The sequence below is a fragment of the Eschrichtius robustus genome, chromosome 11 (genome assembly GCF_028021215.1).
Source record: "Eschrichtius robustus isolate mEscRob2 chromosome 11, mEscRob2.pri, whole genome shotgun sequence".
Taxonomy (NCBI): Eukaryota; Metazoa; Chordata; class Mammalia; order Artiodactyla; family Eschrichtiidae; genus Eschrichtius; species Eschrichtius robustus.
In genome coordinates this window covers 66,758,001-66,775,566 of record NC_090834.1, presented here as the reverse complement: position 1 = coordinate 66,775,566, position 17,566 = coordinate 66,758,001, and the positions used below count along the sequence as shown (strand labels likewise).

Genomic DNA, 17,566 nt, shown 5'->3' with positions numbered 1-17,566 from the left:
TGGGGAGTTCCTGGGAGTAGGTGCTTCACAGATTTTCCCTTTGAGTGAGCCTGTTTATGATTTAAGGTTCCTTTTGCTTTAGAAGACCAAACTCTGTGGATTAGGGTCAAACATTTTATCTCTTCCACAGTTTTGCTTCTGTAGGCTCCCAGAGGCGGGAGCTCAGTCTCTACAGTAGCTCCCTGTACAATCAGGAGACGCTCAGCCTTGACGGTACTTTCAGCTACCAACACTATGCCTCACACTCCTTACTGGAGGTAAGTTTTCTTGGCACAGAGTTATGCCAGACTCCTCTCCCTCATTTAGTTTATTAGCAATTTTTGACCTATCGTGTGTTCTGAAGGAGTGATTAAAAGAAGTGAAGACCACAGTGTGTAGAAACCACACGTGGGGCCTTGTACTCATTTGTAGGGATCTAAGAATAAGAAGGTCAGACCCATGTGTACCTATACTTTGTCACTTGGCAAATGGATGCAAATAGGGAAAGGAAATTAAAGAACCTGACTGACCCTGGCACCTATAAAGAAGTGTGGTATTTGAATGTGAAAGGAAAATACCTGGGATAGCTGAGTTGAACTTGGCAATGTCAGTGACCTTGGTTTGCAGTCTGTGACTTCACTAACTCAGGGAACTGAGGCTTAGGAATCTAGAAAGGAAAGAGAGCACCGAAGTTTATTTTCTTTGCCCCCCTCTAACCCCCAGATTTACTCACCCCTTTGGGTTCCAACATAAATGGAAATGCCAGACAAATTGCTGTTTTTGAAATGGAGTGGGCAGCGCTGTCCTCTGTGGGACCCGGTCTCTCTGGGTTGTGAGTCATCACTGCTGCTCAGGATTGGGTTACTGCTCAACTGTGCTGGGAGAGCCAGCTGTGAGGATGCTGGTGGTAAGAAGGGCGATGGGTTTTCTTAACGCTGAATAAGTGCCCAAAGGGAAGTGGCAGGGGTCAAATTAAAAAGAAAACAATGAGGAACAACTGGAAAATTTTGTTGTATTTAAATCTCATTAAATGGAAGTAGAAAAGCTTTTTTTTTTTTTTTTTTTTTTTAAATCTCAAAACCCACATCTGTTTGGTAAACCCAGGTGGGTTTCAAAAGCAATGGTATCCAGACTCCTTTTCATCTGAAAAATACCCAAGGTCACATGTCTCCATAGCTTTGCTGGAAGAAGTTGAGCCCTGGGAAGCTGTAGAAACTAAAGGAGAAAACCATGGAGTTACGTGTATTTTACCACAATAAGAAAAGTTATTGGGGAGAAAAAGAAAGCTGTGGAGATTGCAACACTTACGACATTGTCCTGGCCCCTGATAGCAGTTACTGTCAGTGGGGGAGTTGGGATGACTTTATCCATTTGTGTTCCCTAAGGGTTTATTTCTCCCCAGCCCTTTCTCTTAATTTACATTCTTTCCTTGAGATCCCACTGGGGGGCAGGGAGGGTGTCCAACTCTGCCTCTCTTGTTTAGAAACTTTTTATTTATTCATTCATTCAGCACATCTTTATTGAGTATCCATCCTGTTCTAGGCACAGTTCTCTATGCTGGGGATGTAGAGGTAACTAACACAGCAAAGTCCTTGTGTCATGGGGGGGGCGGTAAGTAAAAAAGCAAACAAATCAATAAATGAGATAAAGATAGTGATATGAGCTATGAAGGAAATAATGGTGATGTAAAAGAGAGAGAAACAGGAACTTTAAAAAAAATTATTTATTTATTTATTTATTTTGTGTATTTATTTTTGGCTGCATTGGGTCTTTGTTGCTGCACGCAGGCTTTCTCTAGTTGCGGCGAGCAGGGGCTGCTCTTCGTTGCCGTGTGAGGGCTTCTCCTTGCAGTGGCTTCTCTTGTTGTGGAGCATGGGCTCCAGTAGTTGTGGCATGCGGGCTCAGTAGTTGTGACTCGCAGGCTCTAGAGCGCAGGCTCAGTAGTTGTGGTGCACGGGCTTAGTTGCTCCGCGGCATGTGGAATCTTCCCGGACCAGGGTTCGAACCCATGTCCCCTGCGTTGGTAGGTGGATTCTTAACCACTGTGGCACCAGGGAAGCCCGAGAAACAGGAACTTGATAGCTATTTTCAAAAGAGAAGTTAGAGGAGACCTCTCTGAGAAGATGACATTTGAGCTGCAAGTTCAAGGATGAGAAGAAGCTGTGAATATGAAGATTTGGGGAAAGTACATTCCTGGAAGAGGGAACAGCAAGGCAAAGCCCCTGAGGTAGGAGAGAGCTTGGCATGTTGAGAGAACAGAAAGTCGTCATTGTTAGAATATAGGGAGCAGGTAGATGTAGGGGGGTATAAGATGGTAGAGGCTAGTTCAGGTAGAGCCTTTTGGCCATGGTAAGGAGTTTGGAAAACCAGTATGAGGGGTCTATATTCTAGGTGTGGCACAACTATAGGGATAAGGTGTCAAAATATGGGGAAATAGAAGGGATCTGGAGTGGGGATAGACACATAAATGATTAGCTAAAGGAAGCTGAATAAATATAATTCAATTCTGCATAATTCTTGGGATCAAGCAATATGTGTTTTAAAAATTTCTGTAGATTTTAGATTTGTGGTATATCATTAGTAGAATGAATGCTTACTCTATTCTAGACATTGTGTTTTACTAGGTGTTTTCACTTGCATCATTTTAGCAAATTCTCACAACAATCCATGAACGAATTTGTTGATATTCTGCTGTCTACAGCTGAGGAACTCAGACTGGCTAACTTGCTTAAAATCCAAATCTAAGTCTGTATGTTTCCAAAGGATGTGCTCTTTCTATATCCCCACTCTGATTGATGCCACCTCCTCTTAGTTATCCAAAATAGTTAATGAGCATTTTTTTCCTGAATTGTTAAGTGTTGTTTACTGTCATGTTCTCCTTTCTGTCCATTGGAAGCTAAGATAGATTTTGGATGTTTGTGGGGTTGAGTGAGGGTTTTTTTTGTTTTTTTTTCCATCTTTTTCTGAAAGGAGTACCAGGTTAAATATTGAGACTACCAGTGCATATCAAAACCTGGGGAGGGTGGGGTGTGTGACAAGACTTGGAACCAGCCTGAATCACCTCTCTTTACCTGGGTAGGAAGAGTGATCTTTCTGATCAATACTCCACAAGTAGCTCATTAGATGTCCTATTATGATCCCCCCCTATTTTGTAGTAAGAAGATGGAATTTGGTTTTGGAAAATTTAAGTAATTTGTCAGTAAAATAGCATTTGTAAGTAAACTCTGATTTTCTAGTTCACAGGTCTCTTTTAGAGTCTTCAAGTTTGTTGGCAGTGTTTGAGGAAAGAAATTTGTTAGGCCATAACTTTCACTTGCTGGGAATTGAACATTGACTAGTTTCTATTGGTAGATACTTCTTTTTCAAGGGACTGATCCTGTTTGGACTCTATAAATCAAGGGTGAGGATTCTGAAATGAAAATGTATAGGGTGTTTATAAACTTTCAGTCCTTGGTGTTCATGAGATCTGTGTTCAGCCTGGTTTACCGGCTAGATGGAATAGTTTGTGAAGGGCAGAGCAGGGTGAGATTGAATTTCAGATTTAACATGGATTCCTGACACACAGAGGAATTTCTTTTTTAAGTAATGGGATTCTGCTTTCCTGTTTCCCCTATCCCTGTCTGTGTTAGTAACTACTTTGCTTCTGAAGGAAGAGCTCTGTGGTTAGGAAAGACTCCTTGAGAGAATGCTTTTATCTCCAGCACCTCTTCACTGAGCCCGCACTTACCGTGAGCAGCGACACACAGATGAGCTAGCGGGAGGCCGAAAAGATTGGTGGAGGTCAGAAGTTGAAGTGTTCGAACCCTCCAGGAATTGGGGAATCGTTGTTCTTCTGAAAGGAGGAAAGGAACACAACTGGATTTAGTTGGTAGAAAAGAAACCTATGAGACCATGTGGAAGACAGAATTGGAGTGGGAAGAAACTTGTCTGTCTTACTGGGTGTAACTAGAGAGGTAATATTCCAGTTCCCCAAAATTCATTTAAAGCAGACTGTAAGGGAAGTCTGGATGGTGGGGAGGGAGGGTCTGTGCTCCAGATGACAGAGCCCTCTAGGGCCTTAGAGCAGTGGTGTTCAGACGTGAGCTGCCCCCAACTCACCTGGAGATCTTGTTTCTAGTTCAGTAGGTCTGAAGTGGGGCCTGAGAATTTGCATTTTCAACAGGTTTCTAAGTTGCTGCTGCTGCTGCTGGAGGTTAGGAACCACTGCTTAACAGGCTTAGCAGCTGAGATTCAAGTGAGGGTGAGAGGGCCAGATGTTAACTGGTGTGCCTTCTTCATTCACTTAGAATTTCATGTCTACACTTTAGAACCTCTTGGGTCACTAACCCCATAACATCAACAAAGCCTGGTCAAGGTTCGTGCCCTCTGTCCCTAGGACTCTTCTCACAATATCCCTGTCACCTCTGCGTGAGGTTTTCAGCTGTGTGCTTGTCTCTAAACAGCTGTTGACTGATTTTTGGAAAATGCCTGTCCTGGGCACATGATTCTTTTCGGATAGGTGACCTTAATGGCAGGATAAGCTCTCCCCTGCCCTTCAGCACAGCCACCTGGTTGGCAGGACTGTTTCGGGTACTGCAGGGAGGCTCAGCGTTGAGTTTGTTCTGTTGATTAGCCAAGTTTACACAGGACATGCCTGGGAGATTATCTCTTTAGCCCAGGAGTTGAATTTCAAGGGCAAAGTCCACCGTTGGCAACTGATAGGCTGAGAACACCTGGACAGGAGGATTTCACTTGGCTTTCACTTAGCCAGGCCTCAGTGCCTCTTCCCACAGAGGTCAGGTTTTTTGCTTGTCTGCTGCCCAAGCAGGTAACTTTGGGATGCTTCCCCCAGAGCAGCATGGCTCCAGGCACTGCCCCTGGCTATCTCCTCAAGGACCTGTGACTTCAGGTGAGACATTAGACTTAGTAAATACAAGCTGCCTTCTCTTCCGTGGAGTTCTCATTTCTTGATTCCCTGTGCTTGCTTCTCCCCTTGAAGGAGGATCTTCATCTCTCCTTCGTGGTCAGTGACTCTTAGATTTGTCCCAGGGCTCTTCTTTTCTTAGCTCCCGTCGTTAGTCCAGAATTCTGTTTCAGTGTGGGAAGGGATATTAAAGGCTACCTGATTTACCTCTGCCCAACCTTTTTCATATCCCTGCACCCACAGAAAATGATGATTTTTGTAAGGCGCACTGGGATAGAAGGAGGAGGCTGCTGGTAACCCTGAGCTCTGGTGCTACCCCAGGGGTTGATGGAGTCTGCACAGCTGTAACCCATCCTTGGCAAACTGATTGGGAACTCTGATCCGGTCCTAGGTGCATTAGAGCATAGCGGTGAGAAAACTGAGCGCCCAGGGTGGCAGAGCTAGGACTGGACTCAGACCTTTTCACTGCTGCTGATTCAGGGCATTGCTGTATGCACAACACAAGAACTGTGAGGTGCTACAGTTTCAGATTAGCAAGCACACATGAAACTGTCTCAGGCTAATTTTTGTTTAAGATTGTTTTCCTTTCTTTTTTTTGTAACAAAAGCGATACATTTGTCCTAAAAACTTTTACAAAATAGAAAAATATATAAGTCTGAATAGGAGCCTATCCTGTAAACCCATGCCCCAGAAATATAATCATTGTTAACAGTTGTGTAACAATGGATTTTTTTCTTACAATACATTTGTATATACATTGACTTTATTTTTACAAAAAATGATTATACTCTAATAAAAGAAAAGAAACGGAAAAAAAAAAGCATTGACGACAGTGTGGAGGAATTTAGAACCCTTATACATTGCTGGTGGGAATGTAAATGGTGCAGTTGTCGAGGGACTGAATTCTTTTGGTTCCTCAAAAAGCTAAAACTTGCCATATGACTCAGCAATTCCACTCCCAGGTGTAAACCCAACAGAAGTGAAAACAGGAACTCAGGTACTTTATGCCAGCGTTCATAGCAGCATTATTCACTGTCCCACAGGTGGAAACAACCCAAGTGTTCATCCACAAATGAATGAACAAAAATGTGGTGTATATGTACCGTGGAATATTAGTCAGCCATAAAAGGGATGAAATTCTGATACATGCTACAACAGGGATGAACCTTTAAAACATTGTGCTACAGGGAGATCAGCTCGGTGCTTTGTGACCACCTAGAGGGGTGGGATGGGGAGGGTGGGGGGGAGGGAGATGCAAGAGGGAAGAGAAATGGGAACATATTGTATATGTATAACTGATTCACTTTGTTATAAAGCAGAAGCTAACACACCATTGTAAGGCAATTATACTTCAATAAAGATGTTTAAAAAAAAAAAAAAACATTGTGCTAAGTGAAATAAATCAGACATAATAGGACAAATATTGTATGATTCTGCTTACATGAAATGTCTATAATAGGCAAATTGATAGAGACAGAAAGTAGATTAGAAGTTACCAGGAGCCTGGGGATAGGGGAGAATTGGGAGCTCTTGCTTAGTGGTTACAGTGTTTCTGTTTGGGATAGTGAAAGAGTTTTGGAAATAGTGGTGATGGTCGCACAACGTTGTGAATGTAATTAATGCCACTGAATTTTAAAATTAAAAATGCTTAAAATGTCAAATTTTATATTATATATATTTTAACACAGTAAAAAAATGGTTGAAATTTCTTCTCTTGATAATTTACCTAGGCTATTTTTCCATGTCAGTACATTAGTTTTAACAGCAGCACTCTGTTTCTTCAGGTGGATGTATCATAATTTATTTAACCAAACCTCTATTGATGGACATTTGAGTTATTTCCAGTTTTTCCTATTATAAACAGTGCTGCAATAAACAGTGGTATATAGCTGTCTTTGCCCAAGCATTCTAGTACTTGTATTACCTTAGGCAAAATTCCTAGAAGGGAAGATTTGCTGATTAAAGCTTATGCTCGTTTAAAATGTTAGTAAATATTGTCAAACTTCTTTCCAAAGAAGTAGCATCAATTTAGTTCTCATCAAAAGTATATTATGGGGCTTCCCTGGTGGCGCAGTGCTTAAGAATCCGCCTGCCAATGCAGGGGACACAGGTTTGAGCCCTGGTCTGGGAAGATCCCAGATGCCGCGGGGCAACTAAGCCCGTGTGCCACGACTACTGAGCCTGCGCTCTAGAGCCTGCGAAGCACAACTGCTGAGCCCGTGTGCTACAACTACTGAAGCCCGCAGGCCTAGAGGCTGTGCTCCACACAAGAGAAGCCACCGCAAGCCCGCACGCAGCAACAAAGACCCAATGCAGCCAAAAAAAAAAAAAAAAAAGTATATTATGATGCCTGTTTCCACCACACCTTTGCCAACATGAGTGTTACAGAGTGTTTCAATCTTTGCCAATCTGATAGGTGAAAAAGGCTTTCTTATTGTTGCTTTATTTAGGATTTCTTTAATTATTAGTGAAATTGAATACTTTTTATGCTCACTGGCAATTGTGCTTATTCTTATGTGAATTTTCTGTTCAAATACTTTGTTCAGTTTTGTATTTGGTCATTATTTTTTCTTGTGGATTTGTAAGAGCTTTTACATACATATTACATTAGAACTCTTTGCCATATGTATTGCTGGTATTTTCCCCCTCAGTTTGTTTTATTTTAATTTTTGACTTTGTGCTAATTATTTGCCTTTCACATGTTTTAAATTTTTATGTAGGTCAAAGTATGATATTTTCTTTCATGGCTTTTTTTCCCCCCTTCATGGCTTTTGAGTTGAATTTTGTGTCATGCTTTGAAAAATTTTCTTCACTCATTAGAATTATAAAAATCATTAATTTTTTTCTAGTGTTTTTATGGTTCCAGTTTTTACATTTAGACTGTAATTAAGTTTGTAGTAGGGTGGGTGAAGTAGGAATTAACTTTTATTGATAAAAAACCTAAAATAACCTTTTTTCCTATTATATTTGTAAATTTCTGTTCACTTTAGTGTTTTGAGTGAGGCTACCTATATTCAAATTCTTATATTTCTTATTTATTATGTACCATAACCATTGAAAACATTTTCTGCAACATTTATAGAGGAACATTTCTGATTCAGTTTACAAAAAAAAAAAAAAAAGCCTTTAATGAGAGATTCAGATCAAGAAATTGTACCCAGGTCTTCTGATTCCCAATCCTGTTTTTTTGTTTGTTTGTCTTCTATTATTCTTACGCAACACAGCCAGATTCCTTTTCATAATGTTTTGGAATAATTGCATCACTCCCCTTCAGAAAATTTGACAGTGAATCCTATATGCGATTGAATTTGACACACTAGACCTAGATGGTGTGACATAAAAGCCTCTCTCTTAAATTATACCTGGTGTGATGAGCTCAGCCTAGCTGAGGTGGGAGCAGGGTGGCAATTGCCTGTTAAATAAGTGCAATTTGGTGCTGAGGAGATTCAGGGGCCGAAGTCTGAAGGGATTTTAAGACCCAGGGAGGGTGTGACTATGGGAGGGGAGCTGCTGGAAAAAGTATAAAGAAACTTGGCTGCTAGAAGACAGATTAAGAAAGATTTTTGAAATGAGAGAAGGAAGAGGAATAATGTTTATTGAGGACCCACTTATGTCCCAGGTACTCAACTAATAGGTCCCCCCTAATTGTGTTTTAGAAGTCAGCTTTTAGCAGCCTAGGCTTGCTGCTTCTAAGGGCCGTGAACCCAGAAAAGAAAGCCTTATTCAAGGTCAGAGTAAGTAAAATCCTGGAACCGGAAGTTAGGGTGTGAGAGACCAAGGAGAGAACAGCATTGACCTGGCGTCATCTCTGCTCTTGTCAGCCAGAAGCTTAGATGGAAGTGTTTTTAGTGGAAGTAGACAAATACGGAAGCAGAAGGAGAAACTACTTCAGATCAGCAAAACACTCATTAGGCCCTGGAGGACCAGCTGTATACAGACATACAATCCCTACCCCTAAGGAACTAAGTAGTTGTTTACTGGACAAGACATATACAAGGTCAGTACACTACTGTGAGAATTATGCCACTATCCAAGTGGCATGGGGAGGAAAGGATTAATTCAGTCACTGGTGGGAAGACAGTGAGAAAGATAAGGGCAAAGTTGCACAGAGGGAATAGTGCTGGTTCAGATTTTGAAGTATGAATGGACTTTTTTTTTTTTTTTTAGTTTGTACCTTTTGGCCACTATGAATAGTTGTTTTTTAAATGGACAAGGCAAGGAGGGGCATTCCAGGTAGAGGGATTAGCATATGCAGAGACAGAGAAGAGTGAAGCAGTGTGTGCAAAGTTATGTGCACATAACTACTAATTGGTCATTTTTTCTGTGCATAGTAGGACAGAGAGAGCAGCATTAAGATGAGACTGTAGAGACAGGTGTCAGGGAATAGCTCTTGTAAGGCAGGATCTACCATTGTTCTGCGTACCAAGTCACCCCAAAACATTGTGCATGTTTAAGCAATAATTTTATTAGCATCTCTCATGGTTTTGCGGGTCTTGCTTGGGCTCTTCTTTCGTACTTTTTTTCAGAAGGTGGCTGGGCTGGACTCATCAGAAGACTCAGTCACTCCCATGTGTGGTGCCTGAGCAGGGGAAACTCAAGCAGCTGGGGCCCCTCAGCTCTCTGGCTCCTACTACCCCCCTTCCCATTATTGCTCCCTGTGGCCCCTCCAGCATGGTGGCTCAGGACTGGGAAGCCGACGCCCCTAGAGACTGGCAGTGGTTGCTGGCCCCATCTAACCTAGCCTGGGAAGGCAAGCACCTTCACATAGGCCACATTCTGTTCCTTGAGGTACTTACAGAGGCCCTTCCAGTTCAAGGAGAGAAATATCAAACAATTTGTAAGCTTGTTTTGAAATCACCACAATCACACAGATTAAATTTTAAAACTGTAGGGCAGTTTTCCCCAGACTTAATTCACTTCCTACCATCTTCACAATATTATCATGGCCTCTCTGAACTATTATTTACATATTTAAGTCAGCTAACTTTCAAACTTAAATTTATTTTAAAAGGAAACATTATCTCACTTTCTTAAAGTAGAAAATCAATATAACTTGCTATACACAGAAGATAAGTTTTAAAGTAAATACAAGGAAAGCAAAAAATGTTGAAAAAATTTTGCCAGATACTGCTGCCTATGAACGTCTCCTCTCCCTCCCTCCCCTTCTCCCTCTCCCTTCCCCCTCCCCCTCCCCTTTCCCCTCCCTCTCCCTCAGCAAGTGGAGACTTTCTTCTTAATCTAGTGAGAAGGTTTGAAAGATTTACAAAGTGAATGACTCCGTCACCTTGTGCTTTCATGCCATTTAATTCTGTGTAATATGATGTTGAGTTCCTGCCATTCAATTCCTTACCACATTTTGGGAAGCACTACTGTGGGCAGTGGAGCCGCTAAAAGAATTTGAGCCCTGGAGCAATATGGTTAAATTTGCTAGTAAGATCACTTTGGCTGAATTGCAGAGAGTAGATTTGAAGAAAGTAAAACTGGGAACAAGGAGATGGTTTTTAGGAGATTATTGCAGTAAGTCCAGCAATCAGTAATAAAGTCTGGGTCAGAGAGTGACAGGGGAATGGAGGAGGTGAATATAAGACATTAAGAAGGTAGCATTTGCAGCTTGGTGACAGATTGGACTAGAGTAAGAAGGAGAATGAAAAGTCAGGGATGACTTGGAGAAACGTGGGTAACATTGTGGAAAAAGTACAGGAGAGAATGAGTTTTATTAGAGGTGGAGTGGGAAATGATGAGTTCAGTTTTAGGCATTCCTTTTCCTTAAGTTTTTTAACATAAATTTTCTTGCCACTTTATGGATTTGTCTGATTGTTTCTTTGGGGTGTTATTTAAGTTCTTCCTCTTTCCCCTGTATTTTCTGTAAACTGCAAATTAGATATAGAGGCTTGATTAGATTTAGGTTAAGCATTTTTGGGGAAAAAAACCATAAATGGTGCAGCAGATCAGGGGCACGTAACGTCTGGTTTCCTCACTATTATTGATGCTAAATTTGGTCACTACTTAAGGTAGGGGAAGCCAGATTTCTTCATTGTGAAATTATAGCTTTTATTTTATAACTAGCAGATAATCTGTGGGTGACCTTTGCTACTACTCCCCATCAATCTTCAACTTAAGCAGTTATTTATTTTTTGAACTTTTTATTATGGAAAATGTCAAACATACACAAAAGGGCTTCCCTGGTGGCGCAGTGGTTGAGAATCTGCCTGCCAATGCAGGGGACACGGGTTCGAGCCCTGGTCTGGGAAGATCCCACATTCCGCGGAGCAACTGGGCCCGTGAGCCACAACTACTGAGCCTGCGTGTCTGGAGCCTGTGCTCCGCAACAAGAGAGGCCGCGATAGTGAGAGGCCCGCGCACCGCGATGAAGAGTGGCCCCCGCTTGCCGCAACTAGAGAAAGCCCTCGCACAGAAACGAAGACCCAACACAGCCATAAATAAATAAATAAATAAATAAATTTATAAAAAAAAAAAACACAAAAGTAGAGAAAATAGAAGATGAATCCCCATATATCCATCATCCAGCTTCAACTGTCATCAACACTTGGACTAGCTTCTTTTTTCTCTGTCCTTGTCCACTACCCCTCCTTTTTCTCCTGTGGATTTTTGCAAGTGAATTCCAGGCATCATACCATTTCATCCATAAACACTTCAGAATGTACCTGTAAAAGACCTTTCAGACATGTTTAGACATACTGATTTTTTTTTTTTATTTTTTTTTTATTATTTATTTTTGGCTGTGTTGGGTCTTTGTTGCTGCACGCAGGCTCTCTCTAGCTGCGGCGAGCGAGGGCTACTCTTTGTTGCGGTGCATGGGCTTCTCATTGTGGTGGCTTCTCTTGTTGCGGGGCACGGGCTCTAAGTGCGCGGGCTTCAGTAGTTGTGGCACACGGGCTCAGTAGTTGTGGCTCGTGGGCTCTAGAGTGCAGGCTCAGTAGTTGTGGTGCACGGGCTTAGTTGCTCCGCGGCATGTGAGATCTTCCCAGACCAGGGCTCGAAACCGTGTCCCCTGCATTGGCAGGCGGATTCTTAACCACTGCGCCACCAGGGAAGTCCCTACATACTGATTTCTGACCAGCAATTTTTAGTGGCCCTCAAGAAAGAACAGAGATTACTGATGATTGAATTGATCCAGAGTTAGGCTTTCATTTGGTCCTTTGTATCCATGGGTTCTGCCTCCACGGATTCAACCAACCACAGATGGAAAATATTAGGGAAAAAACTTCCAGAAAGTTTCAAAAAGAAAAACTTGAATTTGCCACACACATTTGCTATGTAAACAGACAACTGTTTACATAACATTCACATTGTATTTACAACTATTTACATATCACTTACATAGTACTAGGTATAAGTAATCTAGAGATGATTTAAAGTACATGAGAGGGTATGCATAGGTTATATGCAAGTACTGCGGCATGTAAGAGACTTGAGCATCCGTGGATTTTGGTATCTATGGTGGGTCCCTCTCGTCCCAAGGGATGACTGTACCGTGAAAGGAGACCGGGGCCAGGGATATGAGGGTGTGATGGATCATGGATTCTTGCCTGGAAGGACAGAAAGGTGGGCTGATATAAGCTAGGAAAAAGAAGGAGGGCTCAAGGGATGAGTGACCTGACCAAGGTCAAAGAGCAGCTGTTGGATAGTAAAAAGATCAAGAGATAGGCAGGAAGGGAAACTGTGGTCAGGGAGTAGGATTTTGGAGGACAAGATTGGGATGTGTTGTCTCAGGCAATGACAAGGTCCAAGATTTGTCCATAGGCATGGGTGACAAAAGTAAAATTGAAGTCAGGGAGTCAGTTGTGAGACAGGGGTTTTGAGTGGGTCCATTCACATAGGTATTGAAGTTGCCAGGGTGAAGAAAGGGCCGTCAGGGAGAGCTGGTATATGTTAGGGTAGGAGATGGTGCATACATCTGTGAAGAGTTGGAAGATGGGGGGTAGTTGCTTTACGGCAGAGGAGCAGCACTATGGAATAGATTGGAAGCACAGTCAGTGGTGGCAGAAGGCAAGGTGGAAGAAGAAGCAAAACATTTTTTTTTTCCAATTGTGGTAAATTTTATTTTATTAATTTTTATTGGAGTATAGTTGCTTTACAATGTTGTGTTAGTTTCTACTGTACAGCAAAGTGAATCAGTTATATGTATACATATATCCACTCTTTCTTAGATTGCCTTCCCATTTAGGTCACCACAGATTACTGAGTAGAGTTCCCTGTGCTATACAGCAGGTTCTCATTAGTTACCTATTTTATACATAGTACTGTATATATGTCGATCCCAATCTCCCAATTCATCCCACCCCCCACTGCCCCCCCTCGGTAACCATAAGTTTGTTCTCTACATCTGTGACTCTATTTCTGCTTTGCAAATAAGTTCATCTGTACCATTTTCCTAGATTCCACATATAAGTGATATTATATGATATTGCAAAACTTCATTTTAAGCAGCTTTTAAGCCTGTGTACTCTAGTAGACATTACTGTCCACTGGTTGGGGTGGGAGAAAACTAATGGGGTAGGGGATTAAAAATGAACAGGGAAAGAGTTGTGATATGTGGTGGGGGGGGGGGGTTGAAGCAGGACGCCTCCAGAGGAGACATACTTGATCATCTAAGTAGCGCTGGTATTAGGGAGATGGCCTAGTGAGTCCCTGCTCACTGTTTTATCCCTAAGGGATCCCTTTGTGTAGTAGCCCCTGGTGCCATTTGATTGAGTGTTATTTTGTTAGCCAGTCTCTGTGAAGATTTGTGTTGCATTCTTTACATTTTGTTTATAGACTTTGGGTGGGGGCAGGTAGAGTGGGTGCCTGTCCCTGGATGAAGCACTGGTCCAGAGAACTCCTGGCATTTTCTTGCTGCTGGTGACCACTAGCCTCTTAAACTTCTAAAAAGCCATTCATGCCTGAGGACTAGAGGTGGAGTGTCCCCTTTTCTGACTTGGCTATTCTGAACCTTGTCTCTGAAATACCAGGGAAGGCATATATATATCTCCTATGGGGTGTGGCCATCAATTATAGGAAAGAAGCGTATCCTGGGTTTCAGAGTTTTGAAGAACTTTGAGCTAAAGTCGTGGACTTGTGGGTGAGTCAGAAATGAAAACTCGAAACAATGATTCCTCATCCCAAAGATAGTACCTCTTGAAATAGTGCTTTTAGGAAGGTCATCATGGAAGAAGAGGAGATTAAGGGGAATTGGGAGAAAAGAAGGCCTAGCTGACTTAATACCAGCATCTTCTTGATTCCGAAGCAAGTGGAGTCTGTGCCCAGGGGAGGCTAGAAGTGGGATGATTTCTCACTATCTTGCCAAACACCTATGTTTAAGGGAGTGTCTGGACCACACGCATTTATGGTTTAATGAGTTTTAATGTTGAGAGAAATGTTTTCCTGTTGGGCTGTACTTGGAGCTCATTTCCTGCCGACTGCTGGTGTGCACGTGTGTGTGCGTGTAAGCAGAGACGTCAGCCCTGCTTTCTGCATCTTCTCCTGGAGGATAATGATAGTTATTTACATTTGAACAGTAACTTACAGTATATAAAATATTTTCACATACTCTCTTTCATTGGTTTTATATTCTTTCACAAGAGGAATTGAGGTGGCTGGCTACAGAAGGCATAATAAAAACAGCACCTGACTGTACTTTCCATGGGATAGTGGAAGGAACAGGAACTTTAGTCAGACCTAGTTTGAATTCTGGCTTTTCCTTTTACCAGCTGTATGACCTTGGGCATTAGTTTTCTTATTTGGTAAAATAGAATTGATAACATTTACCTCCTAGGATTGTTTTGGAGCGTTAAATTAATTAACACAGTTAACACATGGGGACAGTGCTTGGCACACAGTGGGTGACTGATAAAGGGAGATTTCTATAACATGGAAACAGATCATCAACATCAAAGAAAAGAAGAGCATACAAGTGTCCTAATCTTGTTAATTAAGATTGTTGCTATGAATGGCCTTCGACTTTGAGTCCTTTGGCAGTCTGAGAAACTGACCTTCTGACACCTTACCATTAAGAAAGAGGAAACGTACTATTTTCTCAAGGTGGACAAAGTCTTATATGTTAGTGAAATTTTTTATATGGATATCGTTGTTGGAGATAGTAATCCTTACCATTTTTTAAATTGAGAGTTATGTTTTTATTTTTTTCTTGTTTTTACAAGCACAGGATATTTCTTTACCATTTTTACAACAAATGCTTATGTGATTTCAATTTCCAATAGTTCTCATATAGTGACTGCTGGTAAAACACAAATGTGTTACATGAAATTGCAACTCGGTGAAAACCACCCTATAAGGAGCTGAGCTAATGGTGTATCTATGTAGCTTTCCAGTGATCTGATAGAAAAATGGAGCTTAACATACCCAGGGGCATGGATATTCATCACACCCCAGTAGATGGTCTTTAAATATCACTTTTTAAAGTTGGGATTTTCAAGAGTTGGACAGCAATCAGTTCAAGGCCCTGAGTTCCATATTCTTTACTTATTTCCAAATGAAAGCAGATCCATGGACTTTGGAAAACAGATGGAAGGGTTGACTTCCTACATGACAGAGCCACGCAACTTGTACTCTTGCCTGTATTAAAACATTATTTTGTTTAATCTTTGCAATAGCCTTGGGGTAGAAGGGAACTGACCAAACGTTTAATTCCCTCTGAAATACCAGGTATCGGGCTTTTCCTCCAATTACAAATGGGAGGCTGACTCATTGTTGAGAGATCAGGTGAACAAGCCCATTACCTTCCTCCCTTCTCTTCTCCATCTCTTGGGTCATAAATGCTAGGCAGGGATTGTCCTTTGCTTTATCTCTGTGACTGTTTCTGATCTGGAAACGACTGTCATCACTTCTAGATAACACCAGTCCTGGGCAATTGCTGAATGAAGCTCACATCACAACAAATCATGGGATTATAGTGACAAAGGAGAGATTCTAGGTGGGAGTGGGTGACTTTTCCAGAAGATGAAAAACAACAGGGCAGACAGGTGACTGCCTTCAACATGCAGGAAGTAACCCTAGCTCTGTGTCATCCTTGTTGGTCAGAGGTAGAAAGAGGAGAAATTGAGCCACAGAAGAATTTGCCTGTGTGTTCTTTTTTTTTTCTTTTTTAATTAATTAATTTATTTATTTTTGGCTGCACCGATGTTCGTTGCTGCGCGTGGGCTTTCTCTAGTTGTGGTGCACGGGCTTCTCATTGCGGTGGCTTCTCTTGCTACAGAGCACAGGCTCTAAGGCTCTAGGGTGCCCGGGCTTCAATAGTTGTGGCATGTGGGCTCAGTAGTTGTGGTGCATGGGCTTAGTTGTTCCATGACATGTGGGATCTTCCTGGACCAGGGTTCGAACCCGAGTCCCCTGCATTGGCAGGCGGGTTCTTAACCACTGTGCCACCAGGGAAGTCCCACGCCTGTGTGTTCTTTTATACTCTTGTACCTTTTCCTCTTTGCAGCAGTGATCCTGGAAAACAGGAAAAACTGCTATGATTACAGTCAATTTTTTATTTTATTAATTTTTTTATTGAAGTATAGTTGATTTACAGCGTTGTGTTAGTTTCTGGTGTACAGCAGAGTGATTCAGTTATATGTATATTATATAGTCTTTTTCATATTCTTTTCCATTATGATTTATTATAGGATATTGAATACAGTTCTCTGTACTATACAGTAGAACCTTGTTGTTTATCCGTCCTATGTATAATAGTTTGTCTCTGCTAATCCCAAACTCCTAATCCTTCCCTCCCCAACCTCCCATCCCCCTTGGCAACCACAAGCCTGTTCTCTATATCTGTGCGTCTGTTTCTGTTTTGTAAATATATTGATTTGTGTCATATTTTAGATTCTACATATAAGTGATATCACACGGTATGTCTTTCTCTGACTGACTTCACTTAGCATGATAATCTCTAGATCCATCCATGTTGCTGCAGATGGCATTATTTCATTCTTTTTTTATGGCTGAATAATATTCCGTTGTATATATACCGCATCTTCTTTATCCATTCATCTGTCGATGGACATTTAGGTTGCTTCTGTGTCTTGTCTATTGTAAATACTGCTGTTGTGAACATTGGGGTGCATGTATCTTTTTGAATTATAGTTTTCTCTGGCCATATGCCCAGGAGTAGGATTGCTGGATCATATGGCAACTCTATTTTTAGTTTTTTAAGGAACCTCCATACTGTTCTCCATAGTGGCTGCACTAACTTACATTCCCACCAACAGTGTAGGAGGATTCCCTTTTCTCTGCACCCTTTCCAGCATTTGTAATTTGTAGACTTTTAAGTGATGGCCATTCTGACCGGTGTGAGGTGGTAGCTCATTGTAGTTTTACACAGTCAGTTTTTAATGTAAAGAAAAGCTGATGATGTTTTTTCACTGGCATAGCGCAAATTAAGGATTTGGGGCCTGAGAGTAAAGCTTGGCTGCTGTGGAAATGCAGGCAGCTGGCTCCTTGGATGAAACCCACAGTTAGTGAAAGCACAGAGTGGCTTCTTTTCAGTGGATACTCTTGGAGTCTCAGATGTTGTACCTTCCTGTGCTTTCTTAACAACTACTTGACCCTCTGGGGGCTTATGTGATAGGGGGTACTGTACCCAGAAAGAAGATATACTTGCCAAGAGAACATCTATGTCGGTTCATAGATGCTGTACAGCCAATACTTTCTTGATTGGTTTTAGGTTTTAGATGTTTC

The 17,566-nt window shown here is 41.7% G+C and overlaps 1 protein-coding gene across 13 annotated transcripts in view; it reads left to right on the top strand.

Annotated features, from left to right (window-relative positions):
* Positions 1 to 17,566, top strand: part of DENND2B (DENN domain containing 2B) — a 180,634-nt gene that overhangs the window by 81,203 nt on the left and 81,865 nt on the right. For 10 of the 13 annotated variants that reach the window (XM_068556571.1, XM_068556565.1, XM_068556564.1 and 7 more), the window contains one exon: positions 131 to 257. The exons of the other annotated variants lie outside the window; for them this stretch is intronic. In XM_068556571.1, the coding sequence (XP_068412672.1) occupies positions 235 to 257 (23 nt within the window). In that variant the 5' untranslated portion in view covers positions 131 to 234. The remainder of the gene's footprint in view (positions 1 to 130; positions 258 to 17,566) is intronic. 13 annotated transcript variants of the gene reach the window in all.